Source organism: Spea bombifrons, chromosome 4, assembly GCF_027358695.1.
Source record: "Spea bombifrons isolate aSpeBom1 chromosome 4, aSpeBom1.2.pri, whole genome shotgun sequence".
NCBI lineage: Eukaryota > Metazoa > Chordata > Amphibia > Anura > Pelobatidae > Spea > Spea bombifrons.
This window is the reverse complement of record NC_071090.1, coordinates 86309562-86332906: the sequence shown is the minus strand read 5'-3', so window position 1 is coordinate 86332906 and position 23345 is coordinate 86309562. Positions and strand designations below refer to the sequence as shown.

General features: G+C 39.2%; 1 protein-coding gene across 1 annotated transcript; it reads right to left on the bottom strand.

Moving 5' to 3' along the window:
* Positions 1-5685: 5685 nt before the first annotated feature.
* Positions 5686-19553, bottom strand: LOC128492368 (aminopeptidase N-like). Its single transcript, XM_053464896.1, has 20 exons — positions 18848-19553; positions 18561-18703; positions 18217-18359; positions 17917-18046; positions 17346-17500; positions 16624-16737; positions 16321-16464; positions 15259-15324; positions 14361-14426; positions 13793-13965; positions 12999-13072; positions 10464-10597; positions 9933-9988; positions 9523-9670; positions 8661-8752; positions 8192-8299; positions 7922-8089; positions 7281-7421; positions 7068-7149; positions 5686-6033 (listed from the first exon to the last, which is right to left on the bottom strand). Exons 1-20 carry the CDS (start codon positions 19516-19518, stop codon positions 5884-5886), a joined length of 2958 nt encoding a protein of 985 aa, XP_053320871.1. The 5' UTR covers positions 19519-19553; the 3' UTR covers positions 5686-5883.
* Positions 19554-23345: the final 3792 nt, after the last annotated feature.

The following is a 23345-nucleotide window of genomic DNA, read 5'->3' as shown; positions in this document are numbered from 1 at the left end:
AACAAGTCACATGACACCGGGGAGAGGAAATGGCTAATTGGGCCCAAGTTGAACATTTCCACTTAGGGGTGAATTCACTTTTGTTGCCAAGGTTTAGACATTAATGGCTGTGTGTTGAATTATTCTGAGGGGACAGCAAATTTACACTGTTATACAGGCTGTACACTCAGTACTTTACATTGTAGCAGAGTGTCATTTCTTCATGGTTGTCACATGAAAAGATATAATAAAATATTTACAACAATGTGAGGGGTGTACTCAATTTTGTGAGATACTGTAGCTATTTTCATGGAAAACAAGGTAAATTCTAGAAATTTCTAATTATCAGACTTTTAAAATTAAACTTGGATTAACGAACAGATGAGTGATGGGAGTGATAAAAGGCCTCTGTACACCTATGAAGATATTGCACTAGAACCCAGCTGTTTTCAGCTACAATAATAACAAGAGTAAAAACATCTACACCGTACTTCTGGTCCATTTCAGATTATTATAATGGGGAAAATGTGCTTCTCTTACAAAAACGAGGACATTTCTAAGTGACCCCAATAAACACCCTTTTGCTCCTTAGATAGATGCGATTCAAGTCAACTCCAAAGAAGGACATAATCAATTATTGAGCTTTATGGCTTTTATAAGTGATGAGTTTGGAATGCTCTCTGATCCCCTAGTAAATTTTACAACATTTTAGAGGTTATTGAACTGTATTGTTTTACAGCGTACAATAAGTGTTCTTACACTTAGGCAAAGTTCAGTACCTGATGGCCACATAAAAACTGTTTTTCAGACTAATGCTAACCTAAAATGGATGTTATGTAGCAGGGGTGGGGAGCCTTTTTTCTGCCAAGGGCCATTTGGATATTTAGAACATCATTCACGAGCCATACAAAATTATCAACTTAAAAATTAGCCCCAGATTGTGTATTTATCCCACAAGACAGCCCTACTTTTAGTATTGATTTGTGTGATGCCCCAGCCAGCCCCCATTGTAAATTAAATCCCCATTTCCCCCCACACCCTTGTTTATTGCCCCAAGCCAGCTCTAAATTGCTTATTTATCCCAACACCCAGCCCCCCTTTTATTTATGTAATGACCCCAGCCAGCACCCCCTTGTGAATTAATACCCCCAACCAGCAAAACCCCTGCCCTTTTAATATAATGTCAGTCCTGGCACCCAGATTGCATCCACAAGACCTGCCTAGCACCCAGACTGGATGCATAGGAAGCATAGAACCATCTTGTGCCATCCTTGCCTCAAACAGCCTCCCTGTGCCATGCCCAGTGGCGTCGGCAGGGGGGGCCAGAGGGGGCCATGGCCCCCCCTACATCATGCTGTGCCCCCCGGTGTGTCCCCCCAATTGAAACGCCGTCTTTTTTTTTTTTTTTTTTAATAGATCTGGAGGAGAGAGAGAGGCGCCGAGCGGTCGCTGAGGAATAAGTTCTCTGCGACCGTTCGGCGCCTCTCACTCTTCTCCGCGACCGCGAGGCCTCTGCCTTGGTCGCAGTGCCGGCATTTCAAGCCGAGCGCCGGTATATGATGTCATATCCGGCGCTCAGCAATGAAGCCGCGCACGCTGCAGCAGAACCAGGAAGACAGAGACCTCGCGATCCCTCCACTGGACTTCTACAAGCCCAAGGTAAGTGAACTTCAAGGGGGGGGTAGAAAGTTAGGAGGGGGTTAGAGAGTGAAAAGAGGTAGATAGGAAGTGAGAAGAGGTAGATAGGGATAGATTGGGAGGGAGAGAGGGGTTAGATAGGATAGATTGGGAGGGAGAGGGGGTAGTTAGGATAGATTGGGAGGGAGAGGGGATAGATAGGATAGATTGGGAGGGAGAGGGGGTAGATAGGATAGATTGGGAGGGAGAGGGGATAGATTGGGAGGGAGAGGGGATAGATAGGATAGATAGGGAGGGAGATGGAGATATTAACATATATTTGCAGCAGGGGCTAATATTAATATTTATTGGCAGCAGGGTCTGGTATTTATATTCATATTGGCAGCAGGGTCTAGTATTTATATATATATATCGGCAGCAGGGGCTAATATCAATATATTGGCTGCAGGGACTAATAATATATATTGGCAGTAGGGGCTAATATTAATATATACTGGTAGCAGGGCCAAATATTAATATATATCGGCAGCAGGGTATAATTTTTATGTATATCGGCAGCAGGGTATAATATAAGTATATATCCGCAGCAGGGGCTAATATCAATACATATCTGCAGCAGGGGTTAATATTAATATATATCAGAAGCAGGGTGTAATATTTCTATATATCGGCAGCAGGGTCTCATATTTATATATATTGTCAGCAGGGGCTAATATTAAAGAATGAGAAATAACTGCCTAACGTGTGTGTGTATATGTGTATATATATATATATATATATATATATATATATATATATATATATATAGTGTATATGTACCGTTTTATAATTGGCCCCCCTACTTTGGTCCCTGGCCCCCCATGTGCCCCCCCTAAATATGAAAGCTGGAGACGCCACTGGCCATGCCTCCCCTACTTACACATCCTGTCAGGAACCACAAAACCAGATGCAGTTAAATCACACATTTTATTAAAAATAATAAATAAAAAGGCATTACACAGCAGCCAAAACGGGAACTCAGGTGAGCCAAAGTCAGGATACCGGAGAGAAGGATACACAAGAACAAAGCCAGGGATCAGGAACCAGAGTGGGAAGTCAGCAAGGCCAGAATTAAACATGGATAAGCAGCTTGACATCAGAGACCACGCAAGGGAAGAGACGCACAGACCCTTGCAGCTTAGAAAGCTAGATTATAGCAGGAAAGATGCTGGTTTATTAGCAGGTAACAGAGTAAACAGAGGAATGCAGACTGCTCATTAAACTTAGCTGAGGTGTTCAATTACAACACAGAGAAGCAAGTAGTGGAATGGGGGAAGAGTGAGAACCCTAACACATCCATGCTATCACACACATTTTCATTCACTCATTCACAAGCATTAATTCACTCATTCACAGATCCTCATTCATTTACTCATTTAAAGATACTCACTCATTCAAAGATACTAATTCATTCACTCATTCACAGATAATCATCCCCTCATCCATACATACTCATTCACAGGTACCCATTCACAAATATTCCCTCATTCAGATACTCATTCATACACTCCCCTTATCTGTGCCACTTGCAAGGGCTCACTGCTTCCCTCTGTGTTGCTCGCACTCTGTGCAAACAATCTCTCATTTACCGCCCTGGAGCGGCCCAGTGAAGGAGTCACATCACGTTACATCATGTCAAATGACCCTGAAAGGGGCGCCGAATGGTTTTCGCTTACCAAGCTGTCAGTACCCGCTCGGCACCCCTCTCTCCTCTGCGGCTAGTCTCCCTGTTCAGTCTCGGTGCCGGCTTGTAATGCTGAGTGCCGGAAGATTACCCCATTTCCGGTGCTCAGCATTACAAGCCGGCACCGAGACCGAACAGGGAGACTCGCCGCAGGACTGCTGAAAGGTAAGTACAAGGGGGGGGGTAAGGGTAGATAATAGGGAGGGAGGGAGAGGAAGGGTAGATAATGGGGGGGCGGCAGGGACGGAGGGACAGGAAGGGTAAATAAGGGGGGGGGCATTTTAAAATTCGCTTTCTTCCTATCTTTCTTCTTTCCCATTGTCTCTTATTGTCTTATTCTTTTCTCTCCTGTTTTCTATATGTCCCTATCTCTTAGACTCCTTCTGTCTTCTTTCTCATTATCTCCATCTTCCCACTATATTCCCCCTCTTTCTCTCATTACCTCTCCCTTATATCTTTATCTTTTTACATTTTCTTACTATAAATATGTATATTCTATACTATATACAGTATCTCTTACCCTTCTACCCATCTCTTACCTTCCTGAAGTCCTGGGGTGAGAGCACACTCTTTCAGTGTTCCATCATGGTTCACGCAACTTCAGTGCTGAGGGACATCATATCCCAGCACTCAGCATCAACAGCCGGCACGCATTGCAAGGGAGCAGTAAAACAGTATATACAGTATAAACAGACCTTGCGATCCCTTGGGACGGTTAGAGGGAGATCTGTTATCTCTCCCATGCTTGTGGCAGAGCCGCAGAGAAGGCACTCTATGGGGTGTTGTGGCCTGTGTGGTCGTACAAGTCGCACACCCATTAGGCTGACCTTGCTTACACATACATGCTCACACACACATAAACATTCATCACGTTACGAGACCCTGCTGCAGTGCTACCTCCGTTAGCTGCTACAAATTGGCTGGTCTAGCCTTATGGACAGACTTGGGGGCAATCGCCCCTGAGCCAGCCTGCATTGAACCATAGGGAGCTACTCCTGTAAGATGACCTGCTTCCGTATGATTTAGGGTTAATGCAGGGAGACTTAAGGTAATCTAACTGACTAAACTATTGATGCACAGTCATCTTAGACCTTCATGCAGGAAGAAAAACGTGAGATATTAATGATGAGAGCTTTGATATGGCATTTCCCTGTGCTCTGCACCTGTGGTGTACGTAAGGGTGTATGATCATCTGTCTCATCTATATAATGCAACCTATTGACATGCTTTAATATGGCTCCCATGTACTTCCGGTTATGTTTGAGGATCTCAAAAACTTAAATATCAGAGCAATTATGTCTAAGGCTAATTATTTTTCGTAAAATTCCTTTACTTTCTTTGTGGTTGTGTCCCTTAAAAGGAACATTTATAAACATTTCTTGCATGTCTTTTTTAGTGAAGCCCCATCCAGACAATCACGTGCCTTGCAACCTCTCAGTTTCTTTGGATCAAACACTTTGTGTTGCTGCGACGCTATTTTGCTTATCCTGATACCTCAGTTTTTCTAGAACGATTGCATATACCTTATAGATTTCAATAAGGTACAAATGAAAAGTATTATAGCCTTTTTAGGCTGCTCACAATGACAACTCTGACTTTTTTCAGTTTGTTGTTACTTAAAGTACTGTGTGATCCTAGTTGCTAATGCTGTATAGGATTGTATCCCCTTTAACTATTGTCTGAGCAAGAGTTCAGAGGCATGGTCTTTTAGAAGGTTTCATCTGAGTGTATGAATTGGGTCCACCTTGTGTGGTATTGCTCTGATTAGGAGCTCCTGGTGCCCACAGAAGTAACACTTTACTCAACTCAGCTCTATGTAAAATCCAAAAGAATCACAAGATTTAGTTCTATAAAACTGTTTACCTCACTAACATTAGCATGCTCCACATTGGTTTATACAGGCATCCTAATGGGTATCACATAAATAGAAACCTAACTAGGGACCAAGGACGGCTCTCTACAGATTTTAAGTGACCCTAGGTAAACTATTCCACTTGTACTTGCAATGTAAAATGCTATTTCAGTAGAAACAGTCTAGGAGATTACAGAGTGAGTTTAACCCCAAAGGGACATCATCATTAAGTATATAACTGAACTAAATTGAGAATGTGTTGCAGACATATGTGAAGATATAAAGACCAGCAAGGCTGTTTTTTATTTTAATTATTTTATTTAAAATTCTAGAAACCAAAAAAATGCATTCTCAGTCTTAATTTAGCAGTCTATGAAAAAGTCTTACAAGTCTTACATGTTAATCATAAATTGCAAACCTGAGCACAATGTTTCTGCTTGTTTATTTTGAATTAGGCCCCTTTTTTTCTAGAAGGACCTTAAACAAAATAATATTTTGGCAAAAATGGATTTCTCTATCACTTAAAAAGGTAATTCATAGAAACCCACTAAAACATGGATGCTACTAAGTCTTGATATTCTTTAATGTTCAGGAAAGGATGAGGTTCCTGGATCACTCATTTTAGAGTAAGAGTTCAGATAGGCACAGCTGGTTTGTAAACTTGTTCCTCACAAGTCTTAGGTGGTGGAATTTAAATGGCATCCTGGAACCATTTAAGTACTGGCTCTTTGTTCTCATTCACCCATTTGATATTTGCTTTGGTTTTCTCTATCGCTTGCTCCAGTGTCCGAGTTGCTGTCCCAAAACCAATGTCCTGGTTGTCAAGTTTGAACTGCTCCAGCTGGAATAAGAAGCAGCAGAATCATTAAAGGTGTGATAGTCTGAAGATCATTTGATAATGAATACCATGCATTTCAGTTCCCTTGTTTCTGTTAATTGTCTTCAAAAGCCAACTCATTGAGTATTACAGGTATTAGCCCCAAAGCTCATGTTGATTACAAGACAGGAAGCATTTGTAGCAGATAGAGCCAGATCTTTACAGATCTCTGGGTAGCCCTCGCCTAGAGAATTGTGTAGCGTTCGGGAAACCTTAGAGGGATATAGTTCTGGAGAGAGCTACTAAATTGGTAAAGGTTTTGCAGGATGAAAAATATCACGAAAGACTAAAGGATGAGTCTATGACAGCTAGGGAGTCATAGACATTGATGTAAAGCAAGGAAGTTTCACTCCACTGAGAAGGTAGAAGATAATATGTACTGTGATCAAAAACACAAGACTAAGGACCAAACAAGATTTCTACATGCTAGGTTTCTACTATCTAGACAGATTAGACATAGACAGATTAGAAGAACCGAGGATTCTTAGCTGTCAAAATAATTTTTTCTAAGCTATGCAGTATACCATAGTATAATAAGGACCAGTCTAGAGCAGTGGTTCTCAACTCATGGGTCGCCACCCAAAAGTGGGTCGCGACCCTGTCTTCAGTGGGTTGCGGAGGGTCAGGGCCGGACTGGAGGCATACCGGGAAAATTTCACTTTCCTGGGGCTGCCTTACACATTCTAGCGGCAATCCGCGAGCAGCAGGCTGTCAGGACCGCGGCCGCAACAATCAGGGCCATCAGGCAGCCTCCGGTCCGGCATGTACTTTAGTGTTACTCCCCGACCACAAAGCAAGTTGCTTGATTGGTTTGCGGTCGCTGTCTGCTCCTAGTGGGAGCTGAATAAAGTTTTTCTCTTATTGCTCCTCCCCTCTTCCTATTGCAGCCCGCGGACAGCCTTTCCAAAAACTGGATATGAGGTAAAGCATGATTGTAAAAGGCACGAGAATTAATTAGAATAACTATTCAGTGGCAGTCAACTGTTTCTGTTCCTTACCTGCTGTAATTCAAATTCAGTGGAGAATCTCCGTGTCACACGTTCGATTAAGTTACCGAAAGAGAAAGAAGATCCCCCAAATCTATGTGAAAAAAACAAAATGCAAAAACATTTTTAAAAAAATCCAGCATGATATTGGCATGTGTCACTCAATTAGTTTGATGTTTAATAAGAGACACTGCATAGTCAGTGGTTCTTAAAGGAGACGCTTACTGAGTGAAGATGGTCCTCCATTTGGCTCTCACAAAGTCCCAAGCAAGACTCTGTCCTATCACGTTACTGGAAACGCTGCTAATAGTGGAGACAGTATCTTGCCGACGAATCTTAGTGGTATCCAGTGAAAACTCCAAAAGTCTGCAGAAAAAATGACGAGAGTTATCTAAAATGTGGTTTTGTTTCTTCAAAACTTTTGATTGTGCATGTGGAACCTCTTTAATGCTCAGAACTTATATATTCATCTCTGTGTTCAAAACAGATATCACATCAAAGGCAGAACATCACAACATATATACGGTACTTGGCAAAGACAGAAGAAAACACCAAGGTTGGGTTGTTTTTGATTCAAAGAGGAAGACAAGAAGGAATAACAAAGCATTAAATTTTTAATCAGGTTTGAAAATGCTGATATTTTTCTTTAACTCAAGTGTCTCTAACACAATATTATCATGTATCCCGAGGTGGCCCTCAATGGTATAGCGGAGTCCTCAGTGGTTTAAACATATACAAGCGTGACGTGTTTTAAAATGTTATCAATGCCATTTATTTTTTTAAATCAACCTGTGAAAAAAATTGTATTCCTTAGTTTGTAGATTATTAGTCAACCTATTCCTTGTCTTAAAAACACTCGTCCTTACCTGTTAAGAATCCAGGGCTCTTTGCTGCAGGCCAGAGCAGACCTGAGTTTGTCCGATTCCTGCGCATTATCTGATGCAGCAAATTTTTCCCATACAAAATCCCATTCCGCTTCTCCTCCCTGCGCTACTGCAGTGCAGTAAATGTTGGACCTTAGATTTGGATGAATGCTGTGATTTGAAAAGAAACAATTGTGTTAAATTTCTTAAGTTTACACATGGTCTTTTTTCTGTGGGAGATTGATAGATGGATGACGGATAAACTGAACTCACTTATTAATTCCTGTCCTCTGCCAGTCATTAAATTGTTTACTTGCCAGCTGTCCACACTCAGCAACTCCATAAGAACAAGCGACGCTGATAGCATTGATTTCATTGTATCTGAGGAAGAAAATAATTGGATTGGCAAATAATATTTCCAAAACCAGCCACCTTCCTTTTTGGCAGAAGTTCAACTAACTTGTGATCACTTTTGCAATTATTTCTTTGCTTTATTTTTCCGTGAAAATCTTTCAATCCAGTTCTTGAGGCATTGTATAACACATTTACATTGGCAGCTAATCTCATCACATTTGCTTAGAGATGTGAAATTATACAACAGTTGCACCTGCAGAAGCTGACTAGTGGATAAAAAGCCTTCCAAAACAGATTTTCTAAGTAATAATTTGATCCCTTCTTTCATGTAGGAATGATCAACTATTGCAAAATGTAAAAAGCCCACTCAATCCCTCATTCCACTTACTGATCTGTTAAGGATTCTGGACGTTTGGTAAAATTTTCCGTGACTTTTTCAAAGTGTTTAAACAAAGGAGTGACTTGCTTCTTTAAGTATTCCTGTAAGACAAAGCAAATCATTCTATTTACTAAGCTATTGTTGAAGATAAATAATATTGTATTACGTAAACTTAATGTGTTTTCTATATTAACCAACATATTAACCAAACTAACCAACTATACGCAGTTTATGTCATCCCCACTATGCACCTCCAACAGGTATTTTGCACCATTGCAACATTGGCTAAAAACAAAGCAAATGGCTAAAAACAATACATACAGTTTTTGCTATCTCACTAAGGATTCTTATTCAATGTAATAACTGGGGCTGGTTGGGATAGGATAGTGGACAATTATGTGTTTCTCCCAACCAGAAAAACAGATTTAGCCTAGCAGGAGACAATGTGATTTTAGTTTTTAGAGTCATTCCCAGATGTGTTTTTTTGAAATTTACTTCATTAGTTTTACTTGGGGTGTTTAGAATAGCAAGGACCTCATGTAGTCACCACCGCACCTTATCTGTGCCATGTAGATATAGAATTAAATTCAATGCATCTATGTTTTATTATATTGCAGATCAATTTTCAGTTTGCTAGCATGGCCCAAAGTTACTTTTCTTATGAAAACATTTGCAGTAAGTGTTAGCATGAAGTTTAGCATGAAAAAAAGATATGTTATCAGAGCGATAGTTTTTATCGGGCCATTAAACTTTTTGTGCCTCTATGTTGTAAACTGAGTTGGTGGGAACACAAGCCGCTGCTGAGAAGGTCCCATGTAATGACAAACAGAACAGTATGGCAGGTATCAGAGCAGTGATAATGGGGTAATACCTTCATTGGCCCGTACACCTCTGAGCGATCAAACATCTGTGTAAAGTAATTGAGGCTGCTTAACATGGCCTGCCAGGGCATGTATTCAGTGTCATTGGAGATGTATCTCGTGGTGTCTAAAGCTCTTGTTGTATTGATATACTTGGCTCTGAAACATAAGGGAAAAATGAATCCGCTTTTTATCACATAAAACCTTAACTTATTAATCCTTAAAAATGCTAATTAAAAGTAAAATGTCAACAGATAAATATGAAAACAAAAAATATAGGTAGATTCAGTAAGGATAAGAATAAATATATACGGATTTTATTGAAAAGGGTCATTGGCAAACTAAGAAATCACTAGCGGGTCAATATATCTGTCAAAAAGGGCTTTAATGCATTTTAGCTTTAATTTTAGACATCGCTCACCTTGCCAAATTAAAGGCATCATCAATGATCTGGGCACGGTTGATAACAGGAATACTCTGCAAGGCAGAAAATATAAAAAATGCTCATAAGTGCTCCTTAAATAATCATTTCACTTATCAGATAAGACTTAAGAAATGTAGAGAAGTGACAGTTTCAACACAAAATATCCATGCTTTAAGGCACTGGTTGATGATCTGTAATCACTCCTTGTCTTCGCTAACATTGTTGCTCACAGCATATGGCTTTAGAAAGGTGACGTGACTTAAAATGAGACAAGGTATGGGTGTCAGATTTTCTATTCATTTTGCAAGTATACAACGGGGGCTGTATTGAAATGAGGTGTTTTTTCCGCAAACTGCTCCTTCCTTATATATGTATTTATACATATACACCTTTGCCTTATGCCCAGTCTGACCAACAATTTCCATGAGGAAAAGTATTTTAGAGTGATAAAAACACCCTAGGGTTAAAAGCACAAGTAATGCACAGCTCTAATTTCTGTGTCAGAGATATTCCACAAATCATACACACCAAAGGACTGTTCTGCAGCTCCGCAATAAGCCTGTCCCAGTTTCCATCATCGTAATTAACTCTGTAGTATCCCGTGACATTGATATTTGCTAGAAGCCATTCACTTCCAGTGGTCTTAAATTCATTCAATAATTCTAGCCATGTAAAAAAATAAATAGAACACATTGACAAATTAACATTACAGACAATTTATTCAAGCGGCCAAGCCCAATGCTCATGCGCTGGCACAGTGTGATTCTGTTTTTTCAGTATTTGATACAAGTTGGGAGAAAATGTTATCAGAAAGTATTTGAAAAACATTTCTTTAATGTTTTGGGATCCAAAGCTGAATCCCAATCATCCATCCAAAATCCAGACATTTTCAAAATCACTACTTGTCTAAGCAGATCAAAGTAAAACTTCAAGCAGCTATTTAAGTTAAACTAGCCATTCTAATGTCTAGAAGATATTCAATATAAATACTGTGCAACCTTTACATATAGGTTTGAAACCCTACACATCATCATATCTATGTTTTGCATGTATGTTTGAGTATTTATTAAATGTGTATGTAAACTATATATACAATTATATGTCTAAATGTTATATATATTAAAAATGGCTGCAAAAGGGATCTCTAAATAAGTAGGAAAAGGATATTAAGACAAAAAAATGAAATGATTTAATATCATCAAGTAAGTAGAGGTATCACGCTGGAAATACAGATTGGAAAGATAATTACAGGAAATAGTTTGGTTACCTATTAATGAGTTTATATAGGGCTGGGTTAGCCTGGATTTCATGTATTCTAACAATTAAATAGGCACCAGCATTGGAGGGGTTATTAACAATCTACTTTTTCTATTCTGGGGAAGCCTTACATTGCTTATTTATAAAGAGGGTCAATAAGAGGGTATTTTCTTAATTGTAATCATGGCTTCATGTTAGCAGTGCTGGGTCAGTTTTCATTGGTGAAAATCAGCGAAAATATTTATTGCTCAACTTGTTACAATGTTGCAAAGTTAAGTTCATTTTCTTCATGCCGACAGAGTTCTTGTTGTAACATTGTAACATGCTGAGCAATAAAATTCTTTCCAGGTGGTTTTTACCTGTCAATTTTGAGGAAAACCAGGAAGACAAGTAAGAAAGACACTCTTAGCGTTCACAGGAAAATGTTTTTTAAATAACCCTTGCAATGCTGCCGCAGAATAAAAAAGTAGTGTATGAGTAAACCCTGATAATTTTATTTTAGACTGGTCAAAGAATTGCAAAGTTGCTCTATTTACCTCTAATAACTTACTAAAGGAACAGTGTACAGAAGGGGCAACAATAGCAACTTTCTCCAGCAATAAGAGTTGAGTGGACTCTGTATCATATACCGTATTTGCTCGATTATAAGACGACCCCGATTATAAGACGACCCCCCAAAATCAAAATATTAATTTAGGAAAAAAACAAAAAGTCTGAATATAAGACGACCCTATAGGAAAAAAAGTTTTACCAGTAAATATTAATTCATGTAAATATATTTTTTAAATTTCCTTTTATTTGCCAACCTGCCCCCCCCAGTTATGCCACTCTGCCCCCAGAAATGCTTTATACCCCCCCTATTTGCCACTCTGCCCCATGATATGCCTTATACCCCTATATGCCACTCTGGCATATAGGGGGTTAAAAGGCATATCATGGGGCTGAGTGGCATATAGGGGGTTAAAATGCATTTCTGGAGGTATATATGCATATCATGGGGCTGAGTGGCATATAGGGGGTTAAAATGCATTTCTGGAGGTTCCATTGCTGGAACCTGGGGATGATAGTAGTGGGATTACAGCCTCCCTATGCCATGCTACAACCCCCACCCCCCTTACACATCCATGCTATCACACACAAACACACATTCACAAACATTTAAATACTCATTCATTCCATTAATCACACATACTTCACACATTAATCACACATACTTACCCAAAAACCCTCCCCCACCCCCTTACCTGAACTGCAGATCTCTCACTTGAAGACTTCTGCAGGGGACCGGCTGTACCAGCAACTTCTCTGGCCCCGCCCCCAGAGGAGGGAGGGGGAGATAGAGTTCTGTGAGGACGCTGCAAGCTTCCTGTCCTCCTGCTTCTAACAGAAGAGACGCTGCTCGCGACCGGTAAGCAGCATGGCCCCAGCCATTTTTTGGGGTCTGATTAGAAGACGACCCCGATTATAAGACGAGGGGTATTTTTCAGAGCATTTGCTCTGGAAAAAACCTCGTCTTATAATCGAGCAAATACGGTATAATTCAACAGCTGAGGAGCCCTTCATAAAAAGCTAAAACCACAACTTTCCTGCAAAATCTCCTGTTGACCCTCCCTTCGGTGAATAAACCAACTTGGCCATGGTGGCTCCACCAAAATGATCCTGTATTTCTGCAGCTTTAAGCAAGCTGTACATACTTAGTTATGGAACAAAAGTTACAGTTTTGAAATAATAAATGCATATTTGTCATCCTTCCCAACTTTGTTTAGCAAAATTAATAGCATAAAGAGGAAGAATAATACTTGATACCTGATTTTTTCTGAAGCCATGCACTTCCAGAGTTACCGGTTTTAAAATAGGAAATCGGCACAATCCATGTGTAACTAAAAAAAAACGATTGACAATAAATACATATGAAATGTACAACACTTAAAATAACCAGACATTATTTGTAAATGGCATGCTCATATGCAGAATTTCTATAGTTTGTATCTTGGACAAAAGTATTGGGACACACCTCTTAAGTATTGACATTAGGGTTTGAGCCGCTTACTTCCAGTGAAGGAAAATCTTAATGCTTCAGTATACCAAAACATTTTAGACAACGCTAAGCTTCCGATTTTGTGGGAACAGATTAGGGAAAGCCCTTTTCTATTCCAGCATGACTGTGCCCCAGTGCTCAAAGTAAGGTCCATAAAGACATGGTTGGATGAATTTGGTGTGGAAGAACTTGACTACCCACACAGAGCCCTGACCTCAACCCCATCAAACACCTTTGGGATGAACTGGAACGGAGATTACAAGCCAGGCCTTTTCGTCCAACATCAGTGCCTGACCTCACAAATGCTCTACTGAATGAATGGGCTAAAATACATACTAATGTCTATGTATTTAGAATGCAATGTCATAAAAGTCCCTGTTGGTGTAATGGTCAGGTGTCCCAATACATTTGTCCATATAATTTACATGAACATATAAGCTTTTTTCTCCCATGTATGTTAATATATCATCATTCCTGTATAGTCAAGTAGTCTAACCTTTCTTTGCTATTACTCTCTCTTATTCTTTGAAATTTCCATTTTTGTTTTCTTGGTTAAACTCACTTGAAATCAGATGGCCGGGTAACCACAGATTCTGGATCCAAAAGGAAGTGTTGTTGAGTTACAGTTCCGGTTGTTGTGTCAATTTTCACTACAGGGAATCCCATCTGTAGGACCCATGTATCCATGATTGCGCTAATATTATTAGGAAGTGTCAGTCCATTTGAGTTGACAGCCTTTGAAGAAGGAAACAGGTAACTTAACATTAGTAATTGTATTAATATTACCTAGAAAGTGGCAGTTTACATCTTATCTATCAGAATGTTTCATCAATACCCCAGTAATTCAGATTAACAGCAAAACACTTATTTGCCAAAATGCAAACTAAATGCACTATATATATACAGTATATATACTGTATATTTCTATATGTGTGTGTAACCTTATAGAAAATTTCAAACCTTTCTCCTGTTAAAGATCCCTGAAAAAAATCTGCCTCCTTGTATTTAGCACCTTTAGCACCAAAACAGGCAGAATACGGAGGTTAATTTTCCCCGGGGCTTTCCTAATTTGAACATACTCCTAGAAACCTTGCCCTGTCCTAAATCTAATTGTTAACACTGTTACTCACTTGTTGCAAATGGAACCACAGGTCAGTGTACACTGTGTTATCGTATTCGAAAGCTTTCAGATAGGTCTGGAAAAAATAATTTTATTTATTTTTATTAAAATATATGAAAATACATACATGTCATCGTAAGCATAAATCCGTACAGTGGTCGAAGCACACAGAGCGGCATCAGGCCGACAGTAAAAAAGAGTACATGCACAACGCAGGTAAGCGTAAGATATCTCAGAGTTCGTAATGACCAGAACGATACTTAATATCGTAAAATATGCAATACATTATCTTAGATGTTATGAGTTTATACAATGGTATAAAAGCAAGTTGCAAACATGACATGTGGGTACACAGGAGGAGAATGAGTCATCAAAATAAATGTATGCAAACAAACATAAACTCAAACTAAATATAAAAATAGGGATTGTAAATCCCGACCGGTGGAGAACTGCACGAAAGGAGATCGCCAAGCATATCCGAAAGGTGAACCAAGGAAATGAAAATAGAGATTATCAGCACAAGGTAGGTGTCCCGAACCCATTGACATGTATGAGCTATACGAGGGGTCTAATCAGGAGAACCCTCCCCCCCAAGCAGATCGACAAAGGACAGAGACATCAGGAAAGAATGCCAAGGTAACCACTTCAAACCATTTTTATATGCTGAACCCCTCGAGGAGTGCACTAGTTCCTCCATTTGTTGAATGAAGTTCACACAATTCAACCATTAAGAAAGTGGTGGAGTCTTAGGTTGTTTCATTTTTAATTATTTCACAATATGCATGACACAATAACTACAATTAATAGACTCTACTTTATGTTTATTCAGCTTTTGCTAATAAATCAAAACTAAATGTGTGTACTTAATATTAGCATGCTAATATAACTGAAGAAGATAAGATACCTACAGCCAGTCCTTTAATAAATACATCTTCTGTGATGAAGTTTGATAACATCCGGATGACAGAAGCCCCCTACATGAAAATAGACCTAATTATGTACAATGCACAGGAAACTTCACAGCAAAACTAATGAGAACGAATTGCAAAAGTGATGACAATTCGTTTGGATTCGTTAGAATCGTTGCCACGTGTAGCTGCCGCCATTACAAGCCGTTTTGGCGCTCGTTCATGAGGTAAAGTGTTAGGGACTATATGTAGGAGGGTAAATATCAATGACTGAGATTGATGCTCATTACTCATACTCTTGCTAGTTAATGAATAGTTTATTTTGGTGCAGAAAATGTACTGTTGTAGTGGATTTGAGAAGCTCTAGTGACTATTGTGATGTATTACAGGGACTGCAGCAGACATTTTTTCCCTGTTCCTGAGAAGGGTTTAATTGATTAATACAGTTGGTCATTTGGCCATAAATATTGGTGATCAAACCAGTCATTATAATATATGGCTGCCCAGGCCCAGTGCTCTACTACTACTACTGCTGCTGCTGCACATCTTTGACCGTCTTTACTCTGGGGGGAAAAATCTATAATTTAGGGGAAATCCACTCCTTCTCCACAGGGCTGCATGTACCTATGATGTGCCAGCGTCTGTCTGCCCAGGCCTGGTGCTCTACTGCTACTGTTGCATCTCTTTGGCCATCCTTACTCTGGGGGAACCTTTTTGTAAAAAAAATCTATAATACTGGGCAAATTCAGTCCTGCTACACAGGGCTGCATATACCTATGATGTGCAAGTGTCTGCCTGTCCAGGCCCGGTGCTCTACTACTGCTGCACCTCTTTTGACTGGCCTAATTCTGGGGGAACTTTTTTTAAAGGAGTCCAGAAGGCGTCAGGGACCTCCCCCTTTTGGGAACACCCTGGAATGTCGTTACGAATCAAAAAAGACCCCCCAATTTTGTCAGAAATAAGCAGCTGGGAAACGAAATTCGGCAAAAAATGAAAATTTCCCCCAAAGCGATTTTGGTTGCCGTGCACATGTCTACTTTTAGCCATGTGGGACCTCTTTACCTTACTGTAAGCGATGGAGTCAAATAGTTCACTTATTTCAGCTGGAGTGTTCACTTCCTCTTCTTTTGATGTGAGTGGATGAGAAGAAGCCAACGCATCAATTGCCATTACTCGGTGTACATCATACAGCACTATCAAGTCTTTCTGTGGGGGTTTAATGAAATGGGATAGGGCAAATTAACCAATCATGGATCCTGGCATGTAGCGCCGCAAAATGTAATTTCAGCCCAAAGACATTTTACTTGTTAAATTGTAAAGTCCAAGTAAATGGAGTTTTATAAGAGAATCTAAAAAAAAACATACTATGTTCCACGTAGGCTCTGCTATGTCTGCTCCCAAGTACTCCACGTATGAGGCAAATCCTTCATTCAGCCACAGGTCGTTCCACCATCGTATCGTCACAAGGTTCCCAAACCACTAAAGCAAGAAGATAATAAGTATTGTAATTTAAAAAAAAAACATTCAATATGAGATCTCATTCTTTTCATGTCTAGAGCTTCTTTGCTAGAATTAACCCTGTATATACAACTAAGATTGGGGCACCAGCTTTACAGGGGGTAACTATGACATTGGTCTGAAAGTGAAGTATAGAACATAGAAACATTATATTTGGGCCATGTCTGTCCATTTTTTCCTGATGTAGAGACTTAGACTCTAGTCAATCCTTGGTCTCGTCTTTCATTCAGGAAAGCTTTATGTCTATCCCATACATGTTTAGGTTCCCTCACTAGATTAGCCTACTTTTGGGAGGCTACTTTACTTATCCCCAACTTTCTGAGTAAAGTACTATTTCCTTACATTACATCTAAGCCTCTAACCCTCTAGTTTTAGGTTATGCACTTTAATTCATCGAATGGGGTTTATTCACTAAAGAGAGAGTTGTGAGGAGAGTTTGCAGGAAAGTTTAACCCCTCACTCGCTATTTATATACAAAAGCTTATGTAACTTTACATCTTTTTCTATGCCCAATTAAGGCATCAACACTTGCCAACACTATACCTTCAGTCTGTGAGGGTGCAACATACCTGATGAGCAAGTTCATGAGCTACCAATGTGGCCACTCTCTCCTTGTTGCTAATAGATGACACCTTAGGGTCAAATAGTAAACCAGTCTCCCTGTAGGTCACCAGCCCCCAGTTCTCCATGGCTCCAGCACTAAAATCAGGAAGAGCAACTTGGTCTGCAGAACAGAGTTTAAAGTTAGCAGGGAATTGATATTAACATAAATACCAACCCCAAAATAATTGTTTGATTTATTGCAAAACTAGTTCTTTTAGTGAAAAAATATGTAGGAAAAGGGGGTGGGTGATAATTATTACAAGGGTTTCTCCCATTTTATTTATTTCTAAATATCAAAACTAGAATAAGATAAATAGTAGTTCTCATGCAAAGATTCTAATGTTGAATAAAACGGCTCAGCATGAATTGGGCTCTTCGCCAAATGTGTTTTGGGATTCTATATATGCTTTTGAGCATTGATATAAATAATGCTATGTGTATTCTACCAGCAGATACCGACTCATTTATTGCATTACACATTTTAATACACATCTAAAATGCTTTCGTAATATTACAATTGCTAATGGTTATACACACCTGATTTTGGCAGAGGGTAAGGGGTATCATAATATTTCGCAAAATAATCCAGAATTGGTTTGCTTATACTTAATGCATATTCTCCTTGTTTCTCATCTTCAATAGCTTTTTTACGGCCCCAGATCTGAACCTAGATTAGAAAATGTAAAATTCATGCATCGTTCCATAAAGCCAATCATGCCTCTAACATTTTTGTATGTCATCTTGCACTTACATCTTTCAAAACCCAAAAATAATTAAAGGCTTTGTGGACAAAAATCATGTCACAAAAAGCAAGTGTAACTCTGTAATCCAACGTACCCCGGTGGTTGTGCTGTTTCCTGGATCACCAGTAGAACTGAACTGGGAGACTATAAAAGCCACAAGGTATGTGGACATCTTCACAGTTTTGTCGAACACTGTGACATTCCAGGTTTCTCCATTATCTTCTATTACATGTTTAGCTAAAAATGAAAAAAAAAACATGAAAATCATAAAAAAGTTCTATTGTGTTAAAGACCACAGGGAGTGAATGCTACAAACCAAAGGCATCTAATTTTGAATGCAATTTGTGTTGACCCCCCTTATTTTCCCCCCAGTCACCCAGCTGGAAGAGGGTATATACTGTGATAGTACATGCTATTGTATTTATGATAAACATTTACCTATAGGATTCATGTTTGATAGAGCTACATAGTCTGGCTTGTGTATTAGGGTGATGTTGAACGTTGCTTTCATTGCTGGCTCATCAAAGCAGGGAAATGCTTTCCTGGCATCCGGGGCCTGCATCTGAGTCGTGGCAATGATCCTAGTACCAAAAAGATAGATTTACCATTAAAGATCTACATAATGTACGTTCAGCTATTAATTTATGCATGTACTGTCAATAGAGTTGCCTCTCAACATCAAATAGCGGACACTGTACATTAGGTTACATTATTCCAAGTCTTACTTGGTTTGTCCATCTTCCACGTATTCACTCCGATAAAATCCAGCCAGGTCATCTGCCAGCTCCCCTACAAACTCAGTGTACAGAGAATAGTTTTTACCAACTTCAAGATCGTTAGCAGCATGTATCACCAAATACTGAGTCACTGGCACTTCTCTTATATTTGATATAGCAAGAGTATTTAAAGCAGCATCACGAAGAATGGCTTTGGTAGGTGTAGTGGTGTAGTTGAGCTTGTTGCTGTGTATCAAAACAAGGTTGGTGGCTTCACGACATGTGAAATAAGCAGTACTTTTTCCAGAGAATACATAAAGCCCTTGAGGATTCTTCTCTAGAACTGGTTTCAGTTCAACATCATAATGATATGGAATGAGGGATTTTGGAAGCCGGTACTTATTCCATGGTTCATCAGATGGAGCACTGGTGGGAGAGGTGCCATGGCTGCTGCTGCTGGGACTGGTGCCATGGCTGCCACTTGAGCTTGAAGCTTGAGATCCTGATGTGACCTTTGTTGTGGCTGTGCTTGTTGTTTCAGGGGGATTGTTAAGCTCATAGTTTTTTTCCTTCTCCTGGGAATACACAATTGATAGAGCTATGATAGTAGACACAGCAGCAACAGCAAACAGGATGCCAACAACGGCAATCAATTTGCTAACATAGAAGCCCTTGGCCATCGTGCTGGGAAAAGGTGCTGCAGGAACAGGGAAGGCAGATGCTGGCCTTTATATCTCCTCAATTCAAAAGCCAGAGGGTTGTGCCTGTGTAAAGCTAATCAGTAAAATATTAACTGTATGGTACAAAGGTTGTAAGCAGAACAGCTTAATTATCTTTTTTTATAAACTTCCACATTTGCTCTACACTGGTTGAGCTGTAAATACAGGATAATGGAAACAATACAGTTCTACCTCAATGGAAAGCCGTAACAATAACTTTAATTCTGAAATTATAGTTATATATTTGTATATATTAGTATAATGACTCATTATATCATATTTTACTAATACAGGTCCGGGATTAAGCGTTAATTGAATTCTTAATATTTTATACATACAGTATGTGTATGATGATGTTTTGCACACACTCCAGCTTGTTGTGGTGGTGATATGAAACACTATATCCCTATATAGTCTGGCTTCTAAATCTTTGTGTGACATTAGTGAAGTTGTATGGGATGACTACTCTCCATGTAGAGGTAGTAATATATCATTTTAAATATCAGCAATTCAGTACACTCATCACATTTAATCTTGTCTCCAGATTTTGGTACCATTTCAAATGCTTACATATTCATACAATAAAGTTATATACTGTAAACTTTCAACACAGAGAGATTAACACCAGGGGCGTACCTAGAGTATTTGGCATCCAGACAGGCCCTATATTTGATCCCCTCCACACACACACCCACTCACTCATACTCATGCTCCCTCACATACTCTCACCCTCTGACTCTCTCACGATCTCTCTCAATGTATCCCTGCGTTCTCCACTGACCGTTTCCATGTCCCTGTCTCCGAAATACTTGAGAGGCTGAAAAAATGAAGAGAAGAGAAGCATTTCAGCACCTCTTTCACCACAAATCTGTATTTTTCTTCTGGCCTCAGAGTACTTTCACAAAAGGGTGGAGGAAAGGTTTGCCCGGTAGCTCCTCACTCAGTAAGGCAAATATCCATGTTTTGTTATATGTGATATTCGCAAACAGGGAAAAGAAAAAATGTCGGTGCGCTAAGCTAGTCTCAGGCTCAAATAATACAAATGTATAATATGAGGCCTACCAAACAGTGTGAGCATGCTGCAAAAAACAGTGTGTCGGCTGTACAATGTATACAAAAAAAAAAACTGTCTGCGCTTCTCACCCTAATAAAGTTGGCAACAAATATATAAACATAATATAAATGAGAGGTTTTGGTTATATGAATTGGCCAAATATGTGATATTCCAATACGTTATATTCTCAGATTCATGCTGTAGCACTAGCGTATTCCATCCCAACACATTTGTTTTTAAACAAATACTATTTTTTCCAGTACTTGTATTGGGTTGTATTAAATCTTAGATAAATATTAAAGGGCAATAAATTCAGCCTTAGAGGTTACCTGCAGTTTGCAACTAATCAGAATTTCTGAACTTGTTAGGCATTTGACATATGGATGACCTATTAAGTACAATAAAAATCACTGAGTTTTAATCTGCTGCAAACCCAAACCTCATTTAAAAAAAAACTTGGTGTATGGTGAGTGTAAGAGCAGTCATTATAGAATTCATTTCAGCTGGGATCTAGATGAACTAATTTAGGATTTACCACTCTAGTAAAAAATCTCCATTGATGTGTATGTATGTATGTATACATATATATATAATTAAAAATATATAGATTCATCTCTATGTAAAGTCAAGATTGCTATTTGTAAAATGTATATAGGTGGTAGTAGAAAGTAAATGCCCGCTTTAGAAAAAACTCAGCTTAGAAGTACAGTAGCCAGATCACCACTCATGGACAGCTGTTTCATCCTTAATGGGACTCGTCAGCATGAGGTTGTGATACTGGCTTAATACTTGAGGCTTGGGGGAGCACAAGAAATACCAAATATTAAGCCAGTATCACAACAGAGTGGTGATCTGACTACTGCGCCTCTTTCCCGAGTTTTGTCTAAAGGCTGTCTTGTACAACGGACATTTACTTTCAAGTGTTCCATGTATAAAGTGTATTATTTGCATGCACCTACCCAGAATCCCTTGTGGTTGTGGCAGTACCACAAATATAAACAAATAGACTTTAGCAGATCTGAGGCATATCTGCAATGTATCATTTGAAAGTTTTAATGGCATCAAAACAACACATACATTTTTATAACTTCTATGCTTTTGTTTCACACGGCAATTAAGGATCCCATGAGAAATTATTTAAAGGTAAGATTCCTTCAGCCATAGACATAATTCTTTATTTTCAATGCTCGCCAGTACAGTGACATGCATGGGGCCAGACACTATCTGAGCACCATCACCTGTAATGATGTAGCAAAGTAGAAACAAAGGTTTCTGTGTAAGCCCCCTTAGTGATGTAGCATGCATACTGTGAGCTATGGTTAACCAGGTGCACCTGCAAATAAAGTGTGCAACCATAGAGAGCCCAATCTAGAAGCCTGGTAAGGAATCATACGACATGTGAACATTAACATGGACAGCTTGGGTACAAGGTGCAAGATATGGTGTCGGAAATGGGGTATATTTGGGAAAAGGGAATGAAAGGTGTCAACACACCATCGTCTAGAGGTAAATAGTTCAGATCCACGTAGCTCAAATAATAACAAGAAAATGCTTCTTTGTTAAGAAATTGGTGGGTTTAATACTGAGATGAAGCCCATGAAAGGCTAACACACACAGGGTTACATTGGTAATGAAGATGGATGGTAACAAGGGCGTAACAGAGATAAAACTAACTGCAACATGAATTGTAACCAGCTATTAGGGGTGACACACAATTCTTATAGGGACAAAAACATCACATTCACAGAGATCAAAATCCTTGCACTAAACGAACACTTCAGGCTTCTTTTTGCAGATCTTATCACACATTATTTACAAACAGGCACTACTTTCACAGACAATACAATACACTATTTACAGTTGTACAGTTACCTTTTGATGTGGGCTTCATGAGGCTACATTTGTATTTAAACAAATGTCTCCACCTGTCCTTTCTGTGAAGATGTGAATTCAACTGGCCAAATGTTATTAGTTAGGTCAGATCACTTTAACTCCTTTCACACCTATAAAGACTGTATTATATATTTGTAATATAAATATGTTATCATGCTCGATAAGGTGTCTGACATAGTCTGCACGCTACCTCCACATATGGAACATAGAAAATTATCATGATTATTGTTATACAGTTTTTTACTAGGACCATTATAGAGCAATAACTCTAAGGTCACCTTTATAATTACAGCCCTAAACATGTTGTATGTAGTTGATCATCTTCATGTAAAGTGCTGCATGTTTTGCAGGCTTGTTGTGTTGATGATTACATAGCTTTATAGCTGTTGCACGTACTACATTATTTTTGACCGGAGTCCATCTCATGAACATGCAAAGCGCAATGAGATATGAGTTATTCTTTTGCAAATGTAGGTGTAAATGAAAAATACAAATAAAAAGCAGGGGCAAATTAATTCTACAGTGAAGGAAAAAAATATTTGATCCCCTGCTGATTTTGTACGTTTGCCCACTGACAAAGACATGATCAGTCTATAATTTTAATGGTTTATTTGAACAGTGAGAGACAGAATAACAAAAAAAAAATCCAGAATATCGCTAGTTATGAATTGATTTGCATTTAACTCAGTGAAATACACGTCCTCTCAGTGTAACGTGCGCGCGTCACCGCTCGAGCGCCACCCACCAGTGGCAGACCGGCGAGGGACCGCGGCGGACCCGGTAGGTATCACACCTCGAAACCTTAATTACTTGGAGAGGATCTGCATTTTTATTTATATGC

What these genes read in the sequence shown, in the direction of transcription:
- LOC128492368 (XM_053464896.1), bottom strand. Translation starts at nt 19,518, where the DNA reads ATGGCCAAGGGCTTCTATGTTAGCAAATTGATTGCCGTTGTTGGCATC. An exon ending in TGTGGTTCCATTTGCAACAA is followed by an intron (nt 13,966 to 14,360) that starts GTGAGTAACAGT and finishes CCTTCTTCAAAG; the next exon opens with GCTGTCAACTCAAATGGACT. An exon ending in GAGCCCTGGATTCTTAACAG is followed by an intron (nt 7,422 to 7,921) that starts GTAAGGACGAGT and finishes TTTTTTCTGCAG; the next exon opens with ACTTTTGGAGTTTTCACTGG.